This window comes from Saimiri boliviensis, chromosome 7 (assembly GCF_048565385.1).
Source record: "Saimiri boliviensis isolate mSaiBol1 chromosome 7, mSaiBol1.pri, whole genome shotgun sequence".
NCBI classification, from domain to species: domain Eukaryota; kingdom Metazoa; phylum Chordata; class Mammalia; order Primates; family Cebidae; genus Saimiri; species Saimiri boliviensis.
In genome coordinates this window covers 49,640,172-49,656,147 of record NC_133455.1, presented here as the reverse complement: position 1 = coordinate 49,656,147, position 15,976 = coordinate 49,640,172, and the positions used below count along the sequence as shown (strand labels likewise).

Here is a 15,976-nt window from a genome sequence, read left to right as displayed (position 1 = left end):
AATCTAGTGTCCTATAGAGCTCATTCATTTTTGAAAGCATAGAATGTCATAAAATAAAATCTCATATTCATTCCATCCCTTAAAGTCAAACATTCATTATGCTTTTAATATAGAAAAACTATAAGGAACTAGTCACACATTACAACATATCACAAATGCTCAAGACCTTATTGTCGGAGAAAAATAGTATTAGACATAAAAATTTTTAAAATGAACTTTTTAATGGATCTGTGAATTTATGAAAACCTACAAAATTGAGGCCAAGCGCAGTGGCTCATGCCTGTAATCCCAGTACTTAGGGAGGCCGAGGCGGGCGGATCACGAGGTCAGGAGTTTGAGACCATTCTGGTCAACATAGTGAAACCCCATCTCTACTAAAAAATACCTACAAAATTAGCTGGGCATGGTGACAGGTGCCTGTAATTCCAACTACTTGGGAGGCTGAAGCAGGAGAATTCGCTTGAACCCAGGAGGCGGAGGTTGCAGTGAGCCAAGATTGCACCACTGCACTCCAGCCCAGGTGACAGTGAGAGCATTCGTCTCAAAAAAAAAAAAAACCTACAAAATTGATATTCATAAATTATGTAAACGAATGCACTAAAGTGGTTCATGTATAGCTCCTGATTTAACTTTTAGGTGTGAGAAAGCTTCACAGTATCTCTTCTAGTTGTTTCTAATTTCAAATCTGGAAAATTAGAAAAAAGTTATTTTTATTAAGTTTTAAAATTGAGACTCTTATTCAGTATAGTACAGTGAGAAGGAGGTGAGGTGTACTGGATTATTTTATGTTAGGATGTTCTGATATGGATATAGTGACCAAATGCTTATGTACAAAATTATCTATTTATTTATTTATTTTTTAAAGATGGGGTTTCACCATGTTGGTCAGGCTGGTCTTGAACTCCTGACCTCAGGTGATCCGCCTGCCTTGGCCTCCAAAGTGCTTGAATTACAGGCGTGAGTGACTATGCCTGGCCTTATGTACAAAATATTAATACTGTTTTTCTTCATGCAAATTGTAAGGCTTTGAAAAATACTTCAAGGTGTTAATGAGATAACATTAAAGTAGAGGGTTATTTTAATTGGTGAAATTAAGTGCTTAGAGTGTGGCATTCCTGATATTTTCATACTGTATTAGTTTTTGCTTTAATTTTGCAAAATGTTTTTCATATAAACATTTTAAAACATCTCTACGTAACTAAAGTTTTAGTTATAAATGATAAACTTTCTTTTAAATTGTTTATTAGTTTTCAGGGTCACAGAGTTTTCTTCTTGGATATTCCTTGTAGAAATTATGAAAATGACAGCATTGCTTTATCTAGGGAATTAAAAGATATTTAAAAAAAGATACCTAGCCAACATTCTACTTCCTCATTTTCTCCTGCTAAGAGGAAAAAGTGCTGGGCACAATGGCTCACGCCTGTAATCCCAACACTTTGGGAGGCCGAGGTGGGTGGATTACTTGAGGCCAGGAGTTCGAGACCAGCCTGGCCAACGTGGTGAAACCCCATTTCTACTCAAAATACAAAAGTTAGCTGGCGTCATGGAGCAAGCTTGTAGTCCCAGCTACTTGGGAGGCTGAGGCAGGAGAATCGCTTGAACCCAGGAGGCGGAGGTTGCAGTGAGCTGAGATGGTGCCACTGTACTCCAGCCTGGGAGGCAGAGCGAGACTCTGTATGAAAAGAAAAGAAAAAAGAGAAGAGAAGAGAAGAGAGGAGAGGGGAGGGGAGGGGAGGGGAGGGGAGGGAAGGGGAGGTGAGGGGAGGGGAGGGGAGGGAAAAGGGAAGGGGAAAGGGAAGGGAAAAAGGAAAGGAAAGAGAAAAGGGTATCTAGGTAAACTCTTGACTTGGAGTGAGAAGGAGCTTCCTCATCCATGAAAACTCTATGAAAGCAAATCTCCAACAGCTTGGGGTCTGAGTTTAGCTATAGCTGGGGCCATCTTTAATCAAACGTTTACTTTTCTTTTTTCTTAGGGTCCTGAGGTTAGCGAGGGTTACTGTGCAGATATAGCTCATAAAATTCCTTTATCGCTTATCAGAAAAACGCCTAAAGGGATGGAAGTGGGATCCACTAAGAATATTCCTTTAGTTGGAAGCCTTAGCATTCGTAGAATTTTCTCAAAACCAGCAGTTATTCAGGGGTCCTGACCCTTGGGTGTCTGACAACAGACTCTTTAATAACTTTCTGTAGTCTCTTTTCATTCGACACACGCGTGGTGTCAATTATTAAGTGCCAGCATTTATGCTTACAAAGTTGTCATTTTTGTCCATGAAGGTCTTACAATCTAGTAGGAAGAGATCAAGATAGGAATAAGTAAATTTGGAAAATGTGTTAGAGGTATAATGATAAACACTCGTACAAAGTGTAGTGCCTTCCTTTACCCTAGGGACCTAGAAACCTAACACTGCCCCCAGCAACTCAGGACCCCACACTGTAATTCATTTGCCCTGCCTTAAGTTCCTGTAGGAATCTGAAATACAGTGCTTATCCCCAAAGTAAGATGGTCTTTAGATGTCATAGTATTTCTTTCATTCTCTTACCCTATTAGTCAAGTATTTGCATATTAACTGGAGCTTTCTAAATATAATGGCTTATCCCTAAAGAGGTACTCTAATGAAGGGATTATAAGCTAAGAGACAAATGAGTACCAAAGACATGTGGCTAAGCCAGTTAACCTGATGTTTTTTCACAGTTAATTATCATTGAGTGAGTAGAGGTTAGTGCTCTGAGTGAACTACTTTTAGATGAAAGTGATCATTCCCTACATGCTTAAAACAACCTAGAATTTTCCAAAAAGATAAATACAATTTGTCAGTCCAGTCATCTCTAATTAGAATTTAGTTAATTAGGTATACATTGAGTACTACGTATATTAGGCTCCAAAAGATAAATGAGATGCCTTTTCAAGTTTTAAGGAGTTAGCAATACTCGGAAGATGAAGTTTCTTGGCTGACTATTTAAAGCTGGGGGCTCTATTTTGCTCACCATTCCATTTGCAGTGCCTTGCCCATAACTGAATGAATGAATAAAGGAATGAGTGAATAACTTTCTTTGGACAGATCATTCCATTTTATTGGGCAGTGATTTTCAAAAGAGATAGAGGAGGGAATAGTAAGATCACCTGTGTGATCTTACTATGTATGCCATTTTCAAAGCGTACATTTCTTCCCACTCCTGATACAGCTCCCATATATCATCCTGTTTAAGATCCCTGACATTGATAGTAAGCAGTCAGTGTCATTAATAGGAATGTGTCCATACTCAAAGTCAAAATCCAGCATATTCTGCCACAATAACTAGGAAAGGCTTTGAGGGGACTGTGGCTTTGTAAATGAACATTGGTGGTTGAAGCATATTTGGAAGGATGTAATGGTCAAAGGATAGCAATCCAGGTAGAGGGAGAGAAGAAATGGTTTGAACTGCAGCATGAGACTGGGAAGTTTGGCTGACATTAGCATGCATATGGAGAAGTGTTGGGAGCTTGGCCTTGAGGTCATCAAGGGGAAGGCTGTGAATGCTGAGCTGTGAAGGGTGTTTATTATGGTAAGAAATAGGGCATAATGAGGGACCTTTGTGGAGGAGATTGCTGGTGTTAGAGTTACATTTAGGAAGTTTTTCTATCCATAGCATGCATAATGGATCAAAGTGGGAATGAAGGCAGGCAGGGATAGCTATTTAGTTCAGTTTAACAGTATTTGTTGCATGCCTAAGATGTGTTGGGCACTGCGAGAAAAGACATAATTCCTTTCCAGAGTGACCTATAGCCTAATGAGGGAAAGAGAAAAATGATCAGGCAGGCAGTTTTAATAAGCATGCTAGGCAAAGCAGGCAGAAAATAAATCAGGCTTGAATGAGGGTAAGAGAAAAGGGAAGTGAGAGGCAGATTCAAGGGAAACTTGTGAGTTGAATTTTCTCTGAGGTCCTGAACAGCTTTAAAATGTCCTTAACCAATTTAAAAATAGATATAGCAGCAAAACCATAAGAAACTGTCATGTACAACCTTTATTTCAGGGATGGAAGAATGATGGTACCCAATGATGAGACTGTATGAAAAAGAGATGGTTTGTGGGGAAAATTAGTTTGGATTTAGACTTACGAAGCTTAGGGTACCGAAACTGCCAGTGTTACATGGGAATTACACAGTGCCGTACTATTTAGTATGCTTCTGGTTGCAGATGTCACAATAGCAGTTCAAGCTAGTGTATGCACTGGCTTTAGGTATGACTGGATCCTGCTACACCGGGAATTGTCTCTATCTCCTTGATTTTAGTTCTATCTCGGCTTCACTCTCAGGCTGCCCCTGTCTTCAGGCAATTCTCTAGCAGCTCTAGGATTTTAAAAATCTCATTCTTAAAAGAAGGTAACTTTTCCTGGTAGATAATTGGTGCCATATTGACTCCTGTTGGACTTGCTTGCCCCTAAGTCAACTGTGTGGCCAATGATGGGGTTGGGAAGATACAGTACATTAACATTTTATCCGGTGGTAAGGGCAGTCTCATTCTACCCACATGGACGGAGAATAGATATGGGCTATTCTTAAAAAGAAAACCTGGTTCATGCCTGTAATCCCAGCACTTTGGGAAGCTGAGGTGGGCAGATCACGAGGTCAGGAGTTTGAGACTGGCGTGACCAACATGGTGAAACTCTGACTCTACTAAAAATAACAAAAATTAGCCAGGTGTGGTGGTGCATGCCTGTAATCCCCAGCTACTTGGAGGCTGAGACAGGAGAATCACCTGAATCCAGGAGGTGCAGGTTGCTTTGAGCTGAGATCTGGCCACTGCACACTAGCCTAGGCAACAGAGCAAGACTCTATCTTAAAACAAAACAAACAAAAAAGAAAACCAGGACACTGTTACTAAAAGGAGGGGATCTGCAAAAACACGTAGCGTCCATTGCAGCAAGTTATATAAATTACAAGCATTTTAAGTTAACATTGCCTTGTTTGATTTTTAATATGACATTTTTGTGAAAAGTGTCATTAACACTATCTGCAAACCATAGGTATGGAAGTGGAACTAGAGAGGCTAAATTGCAAAGGCAGCACACCTAGTGTTAGTAGAGGGCCCTGGATGCCATTCATCTTCCATTCAAATGTGGATATCAAATGGGCAGTTAGAAGTGTAGGCTCATGAGCAACAGCCAGACTAGAGGTATAATGGAGAAGTCATCCCTTGAGTTGCAGTTGTTGGATATGACTACCAAAGAGGTGGAAATTGTAGAGAAAAAGAAGGTCAGGGGATGGGACCAGGAGAGGCACAGCCACATTTGAGAGAGTTAGAATGAGGTCCTCAAAAAGTTAGGAAGAGAATGATAAAAGCAATGAGAAGAGTAATGTGGTAAAGGTATCACTTCATAAATGCTTATTAACTTTTTCAAAGTACCATGAACAAGCTTAAAGGAATTTTAAGTGAGCTGTTCGTGACCATGATCCACTGATTTTTGAACACTATAAACATGATGAAAACCACACCATGTTTGCATTGATGGCTAGCATCAGTTGTTTGGTGTTGATGATAATAATAATAGCTAACACATGTTACCTATGTTACAGACTCACATTATAGTGCATGTGATCATTTACTGCTCACAAGGATCCTGTAAGGCAAGTATAGTGCTCTCTAGTTCACAGTTGAGGAAACTAAGGTACAGAGAGGTGAAGTCACTATGTCTGCTTTCTCACACATTTAGTGTATCTAGTTGGCTGCAGAATAGATTTTCTTTTCTTCTTCTTTTTTTTTTTTTTTTTTTTTTGAGATGGAGTCTCACTCTGTGGCTAGGCTGGAGTGTAGTGGCGTGATCTCGGCTAACTGCAACCGCTGACTCCCAGGTTCAAGCAATTCTGCTGCCTCAGCTTCCCAAGTAGCTGGGACTACAGGCGCATGCCACCATGCCCAGCTAATTTTTGTATTTTTAGTAGAGAGGGGGTTTCACCATGTTCGCCAGGATGATCTCAATCTCTTGACCTTGTGATCCACCCGCCTTAGCCCCCCAAAGTGCTGGGATTACAGGCGTGAGCCACTGCGCCAGGCCAGAATAGATTTTAACTGCAGCATTGCACTGGGTAGCACTGAAGCAGGGCAGGTTAACAAAGGCCATTCTTTTTTCTTAACTTTCTTGCAAAGAACATTTCACCTACTGTTAATTTTTTTTTTTTTTAATTGAAGTTTGGCCTTTGCTTCCTTTGAAGCAGAACAATTGAAAGCATGTCAGAACAGTGCCATCTGATGTTGGAAGAATCTAAGCCTCATTCCTGCTCTGAGGACTAATGGTCATCATTCACATGGGTGCTTATGACTGAAAAGGTCATGAGACAGAAAAAAAAAAAAAAGCCATGAGAGACAGACACACAAGGACCGTTTGTGTGGCAGTGTGACATCATTCGTCAGTTTTACAGTAGCGTGGGCCTTTGTCAACATTTTCTGAAGGAAAAATCATAAGGCAGCAAAAACAGAGCGCCACAGATGAACAAAACTGGACACAGGTTAAGACCTCCTTGAAGACTTCAGAGGCTATCTTTTTGCTTCAAAACGACAGTTTTCTCAGTCCTGTGTCCTCTAGGGAATTCTGCCAATATATATATATATATTTTTTTCCATATCTGCTACTCTGAGTTCCTCCATCTTTCCTAGAGTGGAAAATATCCTGATTCCTTAGTGCCTTTCTGAATTTTCAACATCCTTTCACAGAAGCAACCTCAGAAATTATATCAGCACGAAATTTTGTTTTGAGTCAAGGTGTTTCATTAGCTGTGAAATAGCAGAAGTGTTGCTATTTCTATTTTGGACTCATAGAAGAAAATGCAAATGGATCAAAATCTATTATGCTTAGGTTTGAATGACTCGCTTTTTCTCATTTTGCTAGAAGATTTCTCAGATTCTATTAAGGCCCTGTTGGTCTGTATCTTTCTTAATAGGATATTGAGGTGGCGTAATGCATCCCTTATCTCTGACTTGCATGTGTGACATGACTTGTATATTAAAGCCCAGTACAATTTAGTCTTCCATTTTTTTTTTTAACCATAATATTCATTGGTTAAATAAATCCTACTCAAACACACATTGGATAATTTTATCACACTACTGTCTCCCTTAGTATAGTATGTTTTTCACATGGATGAGATAGTCCTTTGCTCCTTCATTTTTGTTTTATTAACTCTGCTTGTCCTTTAAGTTTTTTTCTGCCATGTAAATTTAGGGCTGTGTTTCAGAGTTTTTTTTTCTTTTTCTTTCTTTCCTTTTTTTTTTTTTTTTTTTGAGATGAAGTCTCACTCTGTTGCCCAGGCTGTAGTGCAGTGGCGTCACTGGCTCACTGCAACCTCTACTTCCCGGGTTCAAGCAGTTCTCCTGCCTCAGGCTCCCAAGTAGCTGGGATTATAGGTGCCTGCCACCACACCTGGCTAATTTTTGTATTTTTAGTAGAGGCAGGGTTTCACCATGTTGGCCAGGCTGGTCTCGACTTCTGACCTCAGGTGATCCACCTAACTTGGACTCCCAAAGTGCTGGGATTACAGGCATGAGCCACCTCACCCAGCCTCAAAGCTTTTTTTTTTTTCTCACAGTAAAATTATGCGATATGTTAATTTTGTTCTTTGTTTTGAAACTTCCTTGTTGGGGGTCTTTAGATATAGTATATTTTGTGGCTGCTGTAGGCTACTAGATTTATTGCTATAAAGATAAATTCCAGCAACTTTGAACAGGTTTTTTAACGAGTGTATTTTTTTCTTTATCAAAAAGCCTTTACAGAGTTGTTTATGGCATTGAACTAATAGCACGTAGAAATCCAGTTTGGAAAAGAAGATCCTTCATCCTTTTCAATCTGCTACTGAAAGGATGGAGTATTATATTAAACAAAGTGTGCCTCACAGTTTTTCTTACTGCACTGACAGAGCCTTATTTCAGAATGCTTTGTCTTTGAGCTCTCCACTCCCCTGACTTTGATGGTGTGAGGTTTTCTGGATTGATAGTAGAGATATTTACGTTAATGTCTAGTTGAAGCCAGTTTGGTTTTCATTCTGAATTGCTTGAAATAAGCTCTTTCTAACAAAACTGTTTAGTAGTTTGGCAGGTTTTATATATATATATATATATATATATATATATATATATATATTTCTTTTAAATATTAATTATAACCCATCATGTCTTAAGTAATTACTTGTGGGTTAGACTCTTGATGAATGTCATAGCAGGGTGTTTTAATTTAACAGATCCAGAATAACATCTGGTTCTAATATTTTAAATCCAATTTATATGGAAATTTAATACACAGTATACATGGAGATTTGCAAAAATCAAAATCAAAATGGAAAATCAATCCACTGGGCTATAGTAGGTCTTCTGTTAATAAAGGATTTTGCTTATGACCAGATTCAACTCCTGCTAGTTAACACTCAAAATATCAGTTTAGGAAAGGTAGCAATTTATTTCTCATACTGAAGCAATAGGAAGTAGTTAGCCCAGGGTCAGTATAGTCTCTTGTAACAGGGACTAAATTTCCCTCAATCTTATTGCTCTGCTCTCTGCATGATTTCTATTCCTAAGAACACCTTGTGGGCCAAGATGGCTGCTGCAACTCCAACCATTACATCTGTGCTCCACTCAGCAGGAAGGAGGAGGGTAGAGGTAGAGGGGAAGAAGGCTAAGCTTTCCTCGTAAAGACACTTTCTGGAAGTAGTAGATAAAAATTCATCATATGATCATATTTAACATCAAGGGAACATAGGGAAATACATTTTTTTTTCTAGATGACCACACACCCAACTAAAAATTGAAGTTCATTTGTATGGAAAAGGGAGAGAATAGATATTGGGGAACAATGAACCATACTGGCCACATGGAGTAATTGAAGGTTTTCACAGATCTTTTGCCTTTTTATTGAACATTTAGAAAAGTCAACTAGTTCTTATTAGTAGATAATATATGTATTACTATATGGATTACCATGGTATTTGACACATAGTATATAATCATCAACTTCTGATCGGCCTATTTTAACCCCAAAATGCACCTAATTTGATAGGTTATGGGTCAGGAAGACTTTAATAAGGGACTTTTCATAGATCACATCCTCGGCTTTATAGAGTAATAAAAGCCAGCAGAGCAGAGACATCGTTTGCACTAGGGTGTGCAGAACACTCATGTGTGTAAAACACTGCTTTCTTCTTCTCTATATAGAAGACAAATGAACAATTATACATGTTTATTAAATGATTTCAAGGTAAAACTATTATCACAGAAACTGAAGCTCAGAGAGGTTAATGGGAAGCAATTTAGAGAAGGAACTGAAAACTATGATGCCTAGTCATTTGGACCCAACTACTCAGCTATTTCCGCTGGTGAGATCACCTTAAATGGGTTTGTTTCTTAATCTGTTGAATCTCTGTGATAATTTCTTGTTTTTGCAATGAGGCAGTGAATGAAAGCATTAGCACTCAGGAACATTTCTTCTGAATCCAGGGCTTTCTCAGCCTGCATTTCGGTAATATCCATGTGGAAATTCCTCTGATCACACCTGCCTCGCAACAGAAGGCAGAACTGGTGGAGGGTCTAGGGTTGAACATCGTGAAGACAGTCTCCTACCACGTATTATTCTTGATCCATACAGGTGCCCACAGCTCCTTAAAAAGCTCTGATACCAGACCAGGCAGAAATTTTCTAGTTCTGGAGGTTTTCATTCCTGTGCCCTACTAATGCATATGTCTGTTGTATGTTCTGTAAATACAGAAATAGGTGTAATAAGGATACAAAAAGACTCCAAATGCCACTCTGTTCTCTGGGAGGATAGTGACACAGAGCCAGGATGTTCCAAACTGAATAGTTTAATGCCACCTTCAGTGTTTGTACCGTATCTACATACATCAGTACTTTTGGTTACTTAATTCTTTTCTTTTACTTAAGCCTTTTCTTTTTCTTTAACTTTCAATAAAGCTATTGAAAATTAAATGATATTGCTGGTCCTTGGACCGGATGTTGATTTAAGCGATGACCAGGTGTTGATCCAAGGACCAGCTACATCATTTAGTTTTCAATAGCTTTATTCTGAGTAGATAGCTAGGATAACCATTAACATAAATATAACCTTTACAGTTTTTACAAAGTGCATACATCTTTTTAAATGACCCCAGTAGTAGATGGATCACATTTTGGGAAACCCAGAATAGTGGAAAGGGAATTAATTACGAAGCTCTATGTTACTGTTCTCAACTTGTGTGACTCTGAGCCAGTTATTAATTAATCTTTCTGAACTATAAACTTCCTCACTTGAGAGATGTAGAGAATAATATCTACCTCCTCAGCATTGTTCTGAAGATTAAATCAGAAGATGTAGCCAAGGAGATCAGCATGGTGTTTGGCAGTATATCTGTTGCTTAGCAATTAGTAGATCCTTCCTTCTTGGAGACTGTTTGGAAATTTCAGGCATGCAAATAGAAACTATCCTCAAAAGTAGGAAACAGTGAAGTGCCATGAAGATTTCTATAGTGAAGAGTAAGTCCCGTGAAAGCTAAGAAGTGGGAAAGGCTGAAATTTACTAGCAGGTAGTCGGAAGGGAAACACTGGCTAGGTGGAGAGCCATTCTTCCTCGTCTTTCCAGCTATCTAGGCCCTTAATACTCAACATGTGAGGCTGGGGCCACGGTTGCTCACACCTGTAAATCCTAGCACTTTGGGAGGCCAAGGCGGGAGGATTACCTGAGGTCAGTAGTTCAAGACCAGCCTGGCCAACATGGTAAAACCCTGTCTCTACTAAAACTACAAAATTAACTGGTCATGGTGGTGCATGCCTGTAATCCCAGCTACTCAGGAGGCTGAGGCAGGAGAACGGCTGGAACCCAGGAGGCAGAGATTGCAGTGAGCCGAGATCACATTGCACTCCAGCCTGGGCAACAAGCCTGAAACTCCGTTTAAAAAAAAACAAAACAAAACTCAACATGCGGTCCAAGGACCAGCAACATCAGCCTCACCTGAGAGCTTAATGGAACGTGGAATCTCTCTGGCTTCTTCCCAGGCCTCCTGAATCAGAACCTGCCTTTTAACAGGGTACTCGGGTGATCTGTATGTTTGAGAAGCACTGGGCACTGATACTCCTTGTAAAGTTTATTTCTAGTTGGAGGCTAGTCCTTGTATCATATCGGCCTTGCTTCTTAAAGATGCAGATTCTGAGGACCAGCCACAACCTGGGATCTGGTCTATGCATTTTTAGCCGGTATGTCACATGATTTTCAGGGTGGTTGTTTGGCAGACTGCTACACTAAGGCTTAAAACAGATGAAGAACTTTATTCTTCAAAGATATTTGCATTCCAACAAGGAAGAAAGCTTTTAAAGAAGAGGAAAAACAGCCCTCATTGTGGTTTTAGTAAGCATTAAGGGGAGGGCATGAATTCAGCTTATGTGTGCCTGGAATCCCATCATAAAGCCACATAGTAACAAGTCTTTCGAGGAAGGCAATATCTTAGCAATGTCATAGTTTTTCTTTTTTTTCCCTTTTTGTATTTTATGTTTGATATTTTTTTTTAACATTTTGTTTTTTAGCCGTGCTATCAAGACTAATCAGGACCTTCTCCCAGAAACTCCATGGACGCACATTTTCTACAATGATTTTTGGGGGACTCTTCTAACCCACAGTGGCAGCCACAAGTCCTACCGGCCACTCTGCACTCTTTCTTTTCGCCTGAACCATGCCATTGGAGGGTTGAATCCCTGGAGCTACCATCTTGTCAATGTCCTGTTGCATGCAGCCGTCACTGGTCTCTTCACAAGCTTCTCCAAGATCCTCCTTGGTGATGGATACTGGACATTCATGGCTGGCTTGATGTTTGCTTCTCACCCCATTCACACCGAGGCAGTGGCAGGAATCGTGGGACGAGCCGACGTCGGGGCTAGTCTTTTCTTCCTCCTCTCCTTGCTCTGCTACATTAAACACTGTTCTACAAGAGGCTACTCAGCCAGAACCTGGGGCTGGTTCCTGGGGACAGGACTGTGCGCAGGATGCAGCATGTTGTGGAAGGAACAAGGAGTGACTGTTCTCGCAGTTTCAGCAGTTTATGATGTCTTTGTCTTTCACAGGCTGAAAATAAGACAGATATTACCTACCATTTACAAAGTAAGTGATTGTTGCCTCTTGAGCATTGGATTACTGAGTAATCTACTTGCTTGCTCCTTTGCCACCATTTAAAAAGCAAATTTGTTCCTCTTCAAGCAGAATTTAGAATCAGTTCCCTTTTGATCTTCGGTAAGTGGAAGTGTCTTTCTGACCTTTCTTTACTAAGCAGGGTTGCAGTCACTGACTGTTTTATTTCTCAGGTTTCTTACTTTCACGAATTCAGGGGTGGTAGAGGAATAATTTTGCCTTGTAAAGAATATGCACCTTTATTATTTATTGAGTTCTTATTTCTATATTGCTGCCCAAATTGTCTGTAATCCGATAAATTGCCTATAATGTGTATTTGTAAAAAGTAGCAACTGATAATAGAGCTAGATGCTAGACTCTACAGGGAAAATCCTCTGCCATTTGTTAATATTACTTTTCCTGAGTTGACTTTGGAAAACAATCCTTCCCTTTAGTGCACTGGGAAGTCAAATTCTTAAACAATGAATCATACTCACCTTTTCTAGTGGTGATGCCTAAGAAGAGTCAAAACAGAAAGTGGTTATTATTAAGCTTCTCCCTGAGGCCAATTAAGACCTTTGCCTCAGGGCATAATATTTGCTCTTCTCTACTCCCTTAGTGGTATCCAGTGCAAAGGTGCCTGAAGGTCACAGAAGCATTTCAGGAGCCTTATGCACTTGAAAAGACTGAGCAGTTTTCTGCTAGAGCATTCAGGAGAGGCAGGGAGGGGACCGGGCATCTTGAGAAACTGTCTGCTTTCCCAGCTGCCCATCCTCCTTCACTCAGAATAAACTCACCCTTGCTTTGACTTTTGCATGAAGACTGAACTGGCCAGGGTTTGCAAACCTTGGTCATGTTTTAGGCGGTCTCCTCACCTGTCTTTTGGACGCAAGTGAAGAATTAAGGTTTTGGATACTTGGCTGTGAAGGGACTGTCAGGTTTTCCTAGTTGTGACTAGTTTTTTACCATCAATTTCTAATTTTATTTAAAATTGAATTGAGAAGAAATGAAAAAACAAATTGAGGCAAATGGAATCCAAAACATTTATTTTTTAAAATGCCCCCTTTTTTTTTCCCACTTAAGAGGCAGAGTGATCTCTGCTGTGATTTTGCTCTACAGGAAGCCTAACCTTTCCACTTAGAGCTCAAGTATTCAGGGCTTAATGAAGTTCTTTGGTGATTTCAATTAAATGCTGAAACTTTAAAAGGAACTCTGGTTACAATTTGTGATTGAAAACAACATATGGTTCAAAAGTCAGGCTCTTAATTCCAAATCAATTTTAATTCTTTCTTTCTTTTTTTTTTTGAAACAAGAGTCTCACTCTGTTGCCCAGGTTGAAGTGCAGTGGTGAGATCTTGGCTCACTGCAACCTCTGCCTCCCCAGTTCAAGCAGTTCTCCCGCCTCAGCCTCCTGAGTAGCTAAGACTACAGGCGGGTGCCACCACACCAGTCTAATTTTTTATATATTTAGTAGAGATGGGTTTCACCTTGTTAGCCAGATGGTCTAGATCTCCTGACCTCATGATCTGCCCGCCTTGGCCTCCCAAAGTGCTGGGATTTACAGGCATCAGCCACAGCGCCCAGACAATTTTATTTCTTTCAAAGAGATTTAAAGAGAGAAATTGTTTTCATCTAACACAATGTCATTGACAATAGCAAACTATGTTTTACTAGAAATACAACTAGGATAAGTATAATTCACGCTCCTCATCCTTCGGGAGGTTGTGACGTATTTGAGGGTGCAGGCTCAGTGCTGGCTGCTTGAGAACCTTGCGTTAGTCGTCTGTGAAATGTTGTGATTTCTTACACAGAATTGCCATCGTACCATCTCATAAGTTAGGGAATTATTTGGCTATGATGCTTCAGGATTTACTTGCAGGACCTTATGAAGCTCTCTGAGAAATTTTCAGTCCTCTAAGCATATTTTCGAGGGCAGAGTTACGCACTCCAGTACACCCCGCTAGAAATACATTCTATACAATATGTGAGACATACTTGTAATAGAAAATTATTCTTTGTTTCTCTGAAATTGAAATTCACCTGGGCATCCTGTATTTTATTTGGCAACTTTATTTATGTAACTGCTCCTTAAAAAATAAGAAATGCCACTAGCAAGGACATCCTAAGACTTAAGACTGTGAAGTTCTCCATGTTATGAGAAGGGACTCAATGCTGTTGAAGGTTCAGAGTCCTGAGAAGTTTCCAGATGGCTCTTTGCCCAGACTCTCTTGGCAACCACCACTTGCAGGGCTAGGCAATGGCAGCGCCAAGGATAGTGGTCGGGGCAGCAAGACTTTGTCTGATGTTTGCTATTCTTTCGTAGCTCTTTCTGTTTTTATTAGGTTTGGGGCCAATGAGCTTAATAAGAACATTGGGATAATGCGCATTTTATAGATTTTTTTTTTTTTCTTTTTTTTTCTTGAGACGGAGTCTTGTTCTGTCACCAGGCTAGAGTGCAGTGGCATGATCTCCACTCACTGCAACATTCGTCTCCACGGTTTAAGGGATTCTTCTGCCTCAGTTTTCCAAGTAGCTGGGACTACATGCACATGCCACCACACCCAGCTAATTTGTGTGTTTTTAGTAGAGATGGGGTTTCACCAGTTTGGCCAGGATGGTCTGGATCTCTTGACCTTGTGATCTGCCTGCCTCGCCCTCCCCAAGTGCTGGGATTACAGTTGTGAAGCACCACACTGGCACATCTTACAGATTTTTAAGGACCTGTAGAGATCATCTTTCCTACTCTCTTCATTTCCACCTGGAGTGTAGAGAGCCAAAGACGTGTAGGTAACCCAGAAAATGGTGGAATCACTAGGACCGAGGCACACATCTCTGACTGTCTGTTGGTATCTTTACTACGCTCTGATAGTGTGAAAAACAAACAGATGTAAATTCAGTTGACTGCACAGTAGAAAGGAAACTAATATGGAATAGAATCTTAGCTCACGAGGGCTGAGTAACCTTGGGCTGATTCCATGATCTGTTTCTTCATCTGGAAATGAAGGCAGCTATAGTTCTCTCCCAGAGTTGGGAGGATTGTTTGAAATTGTGGGGTGTTCAGTGTGAGCTGGAGTGCCTAGTATTTGGATGACACCTAATACATATTAGTTGAAGTGGAAGAATAAATATCGATGTAACTTTTGATTCTTTATCTTTTGGCCTCTGTCGCCTTAAGATAAACTTCTAGTAGTCTTTACACATACAGTTGGTTGGCAGCATGTGAAATAAGGACTGCTTAGTAATCGACCAAAGCTGAAGTAAGCAGATTTAAGCACAAACTTTCGTTTAAAATCTTATGCTTGTGTGGCTTGTAAACATTGATGTAGAATACATATGAAAGTTATAGAAAATTTCATATTCTGTCTTTAAAATATATAGATTTCTATGCCTGGGGTGAGTCAGAGGAGATTCTTTCTGAAGGAAATAGTCTGAAAGACTTTAGAAGATCCTTTCAACCTTGAAAAATAATCATCTTAAATATCTTACCATTTAACTCTGCATCCTAGTTATTGTGATTTGTCAGATGTGATAAACTTCCTTGCCCTGTTAAAACATAATTTATGGCCAGGCACTGTGGCTAATGCCTGTAATCTCAGAGCACTTTGGGAGGCTGAGGTGGGAGGATCACGGATCAGGAGTCAAGACCAGCCTGACCAGCATGATGAAATCCCGTTTCTACTAAAAATACAAAAATTAGCCTGGTTCAGTGGTACGTGCCTGTAGTCTCAGCTACTCAGGAGGCTGAGGCAGGAGAATTGCTTGAACCAAGGAGGCAGAGGTTGCAGTGAGCCGAGATCGCACCACTGCACTCCAGCCTGGGTGACAGAAGGAGACTCTGTCTCAAATAAATAAATAAACAACTCACTCA

At 40.1% G+C, this 15,976-nt stretch overlaps 1 protein-coding gene across 4 annotated transcripts in view; it reads left to right on the top strand.

Annotated features, from left to right (window-relative positions):
• The window catches only part of TMTC2 (transmembrane O-mannosyltransferase targeting cadherins 2), a 440,961-nt gene that overhangs the window by 152,419 nt on the left and 272,566 nt on the right, over positions 1-15,976 (top strand). For 2 of the 4 annotated variants that reach the window (XM_010338468.3, XM_003927844.4), the window contains one exon: positions 11,532-12,102. The exons of 1 other annotated variant lie outside the window; for it this stretch is intronic. In XM_010338468.3, the coding sequence (XP_010336770.1) occupies positions 11,532-12,102 (571 nt within the window). Of the gene's footprint in view, positions 1-11,531; positions 12,232-15,976 lie in introns of those variants that run through there. One more of the 4 variants, XM_074402473.1, reaches the window with a different exon arrangement.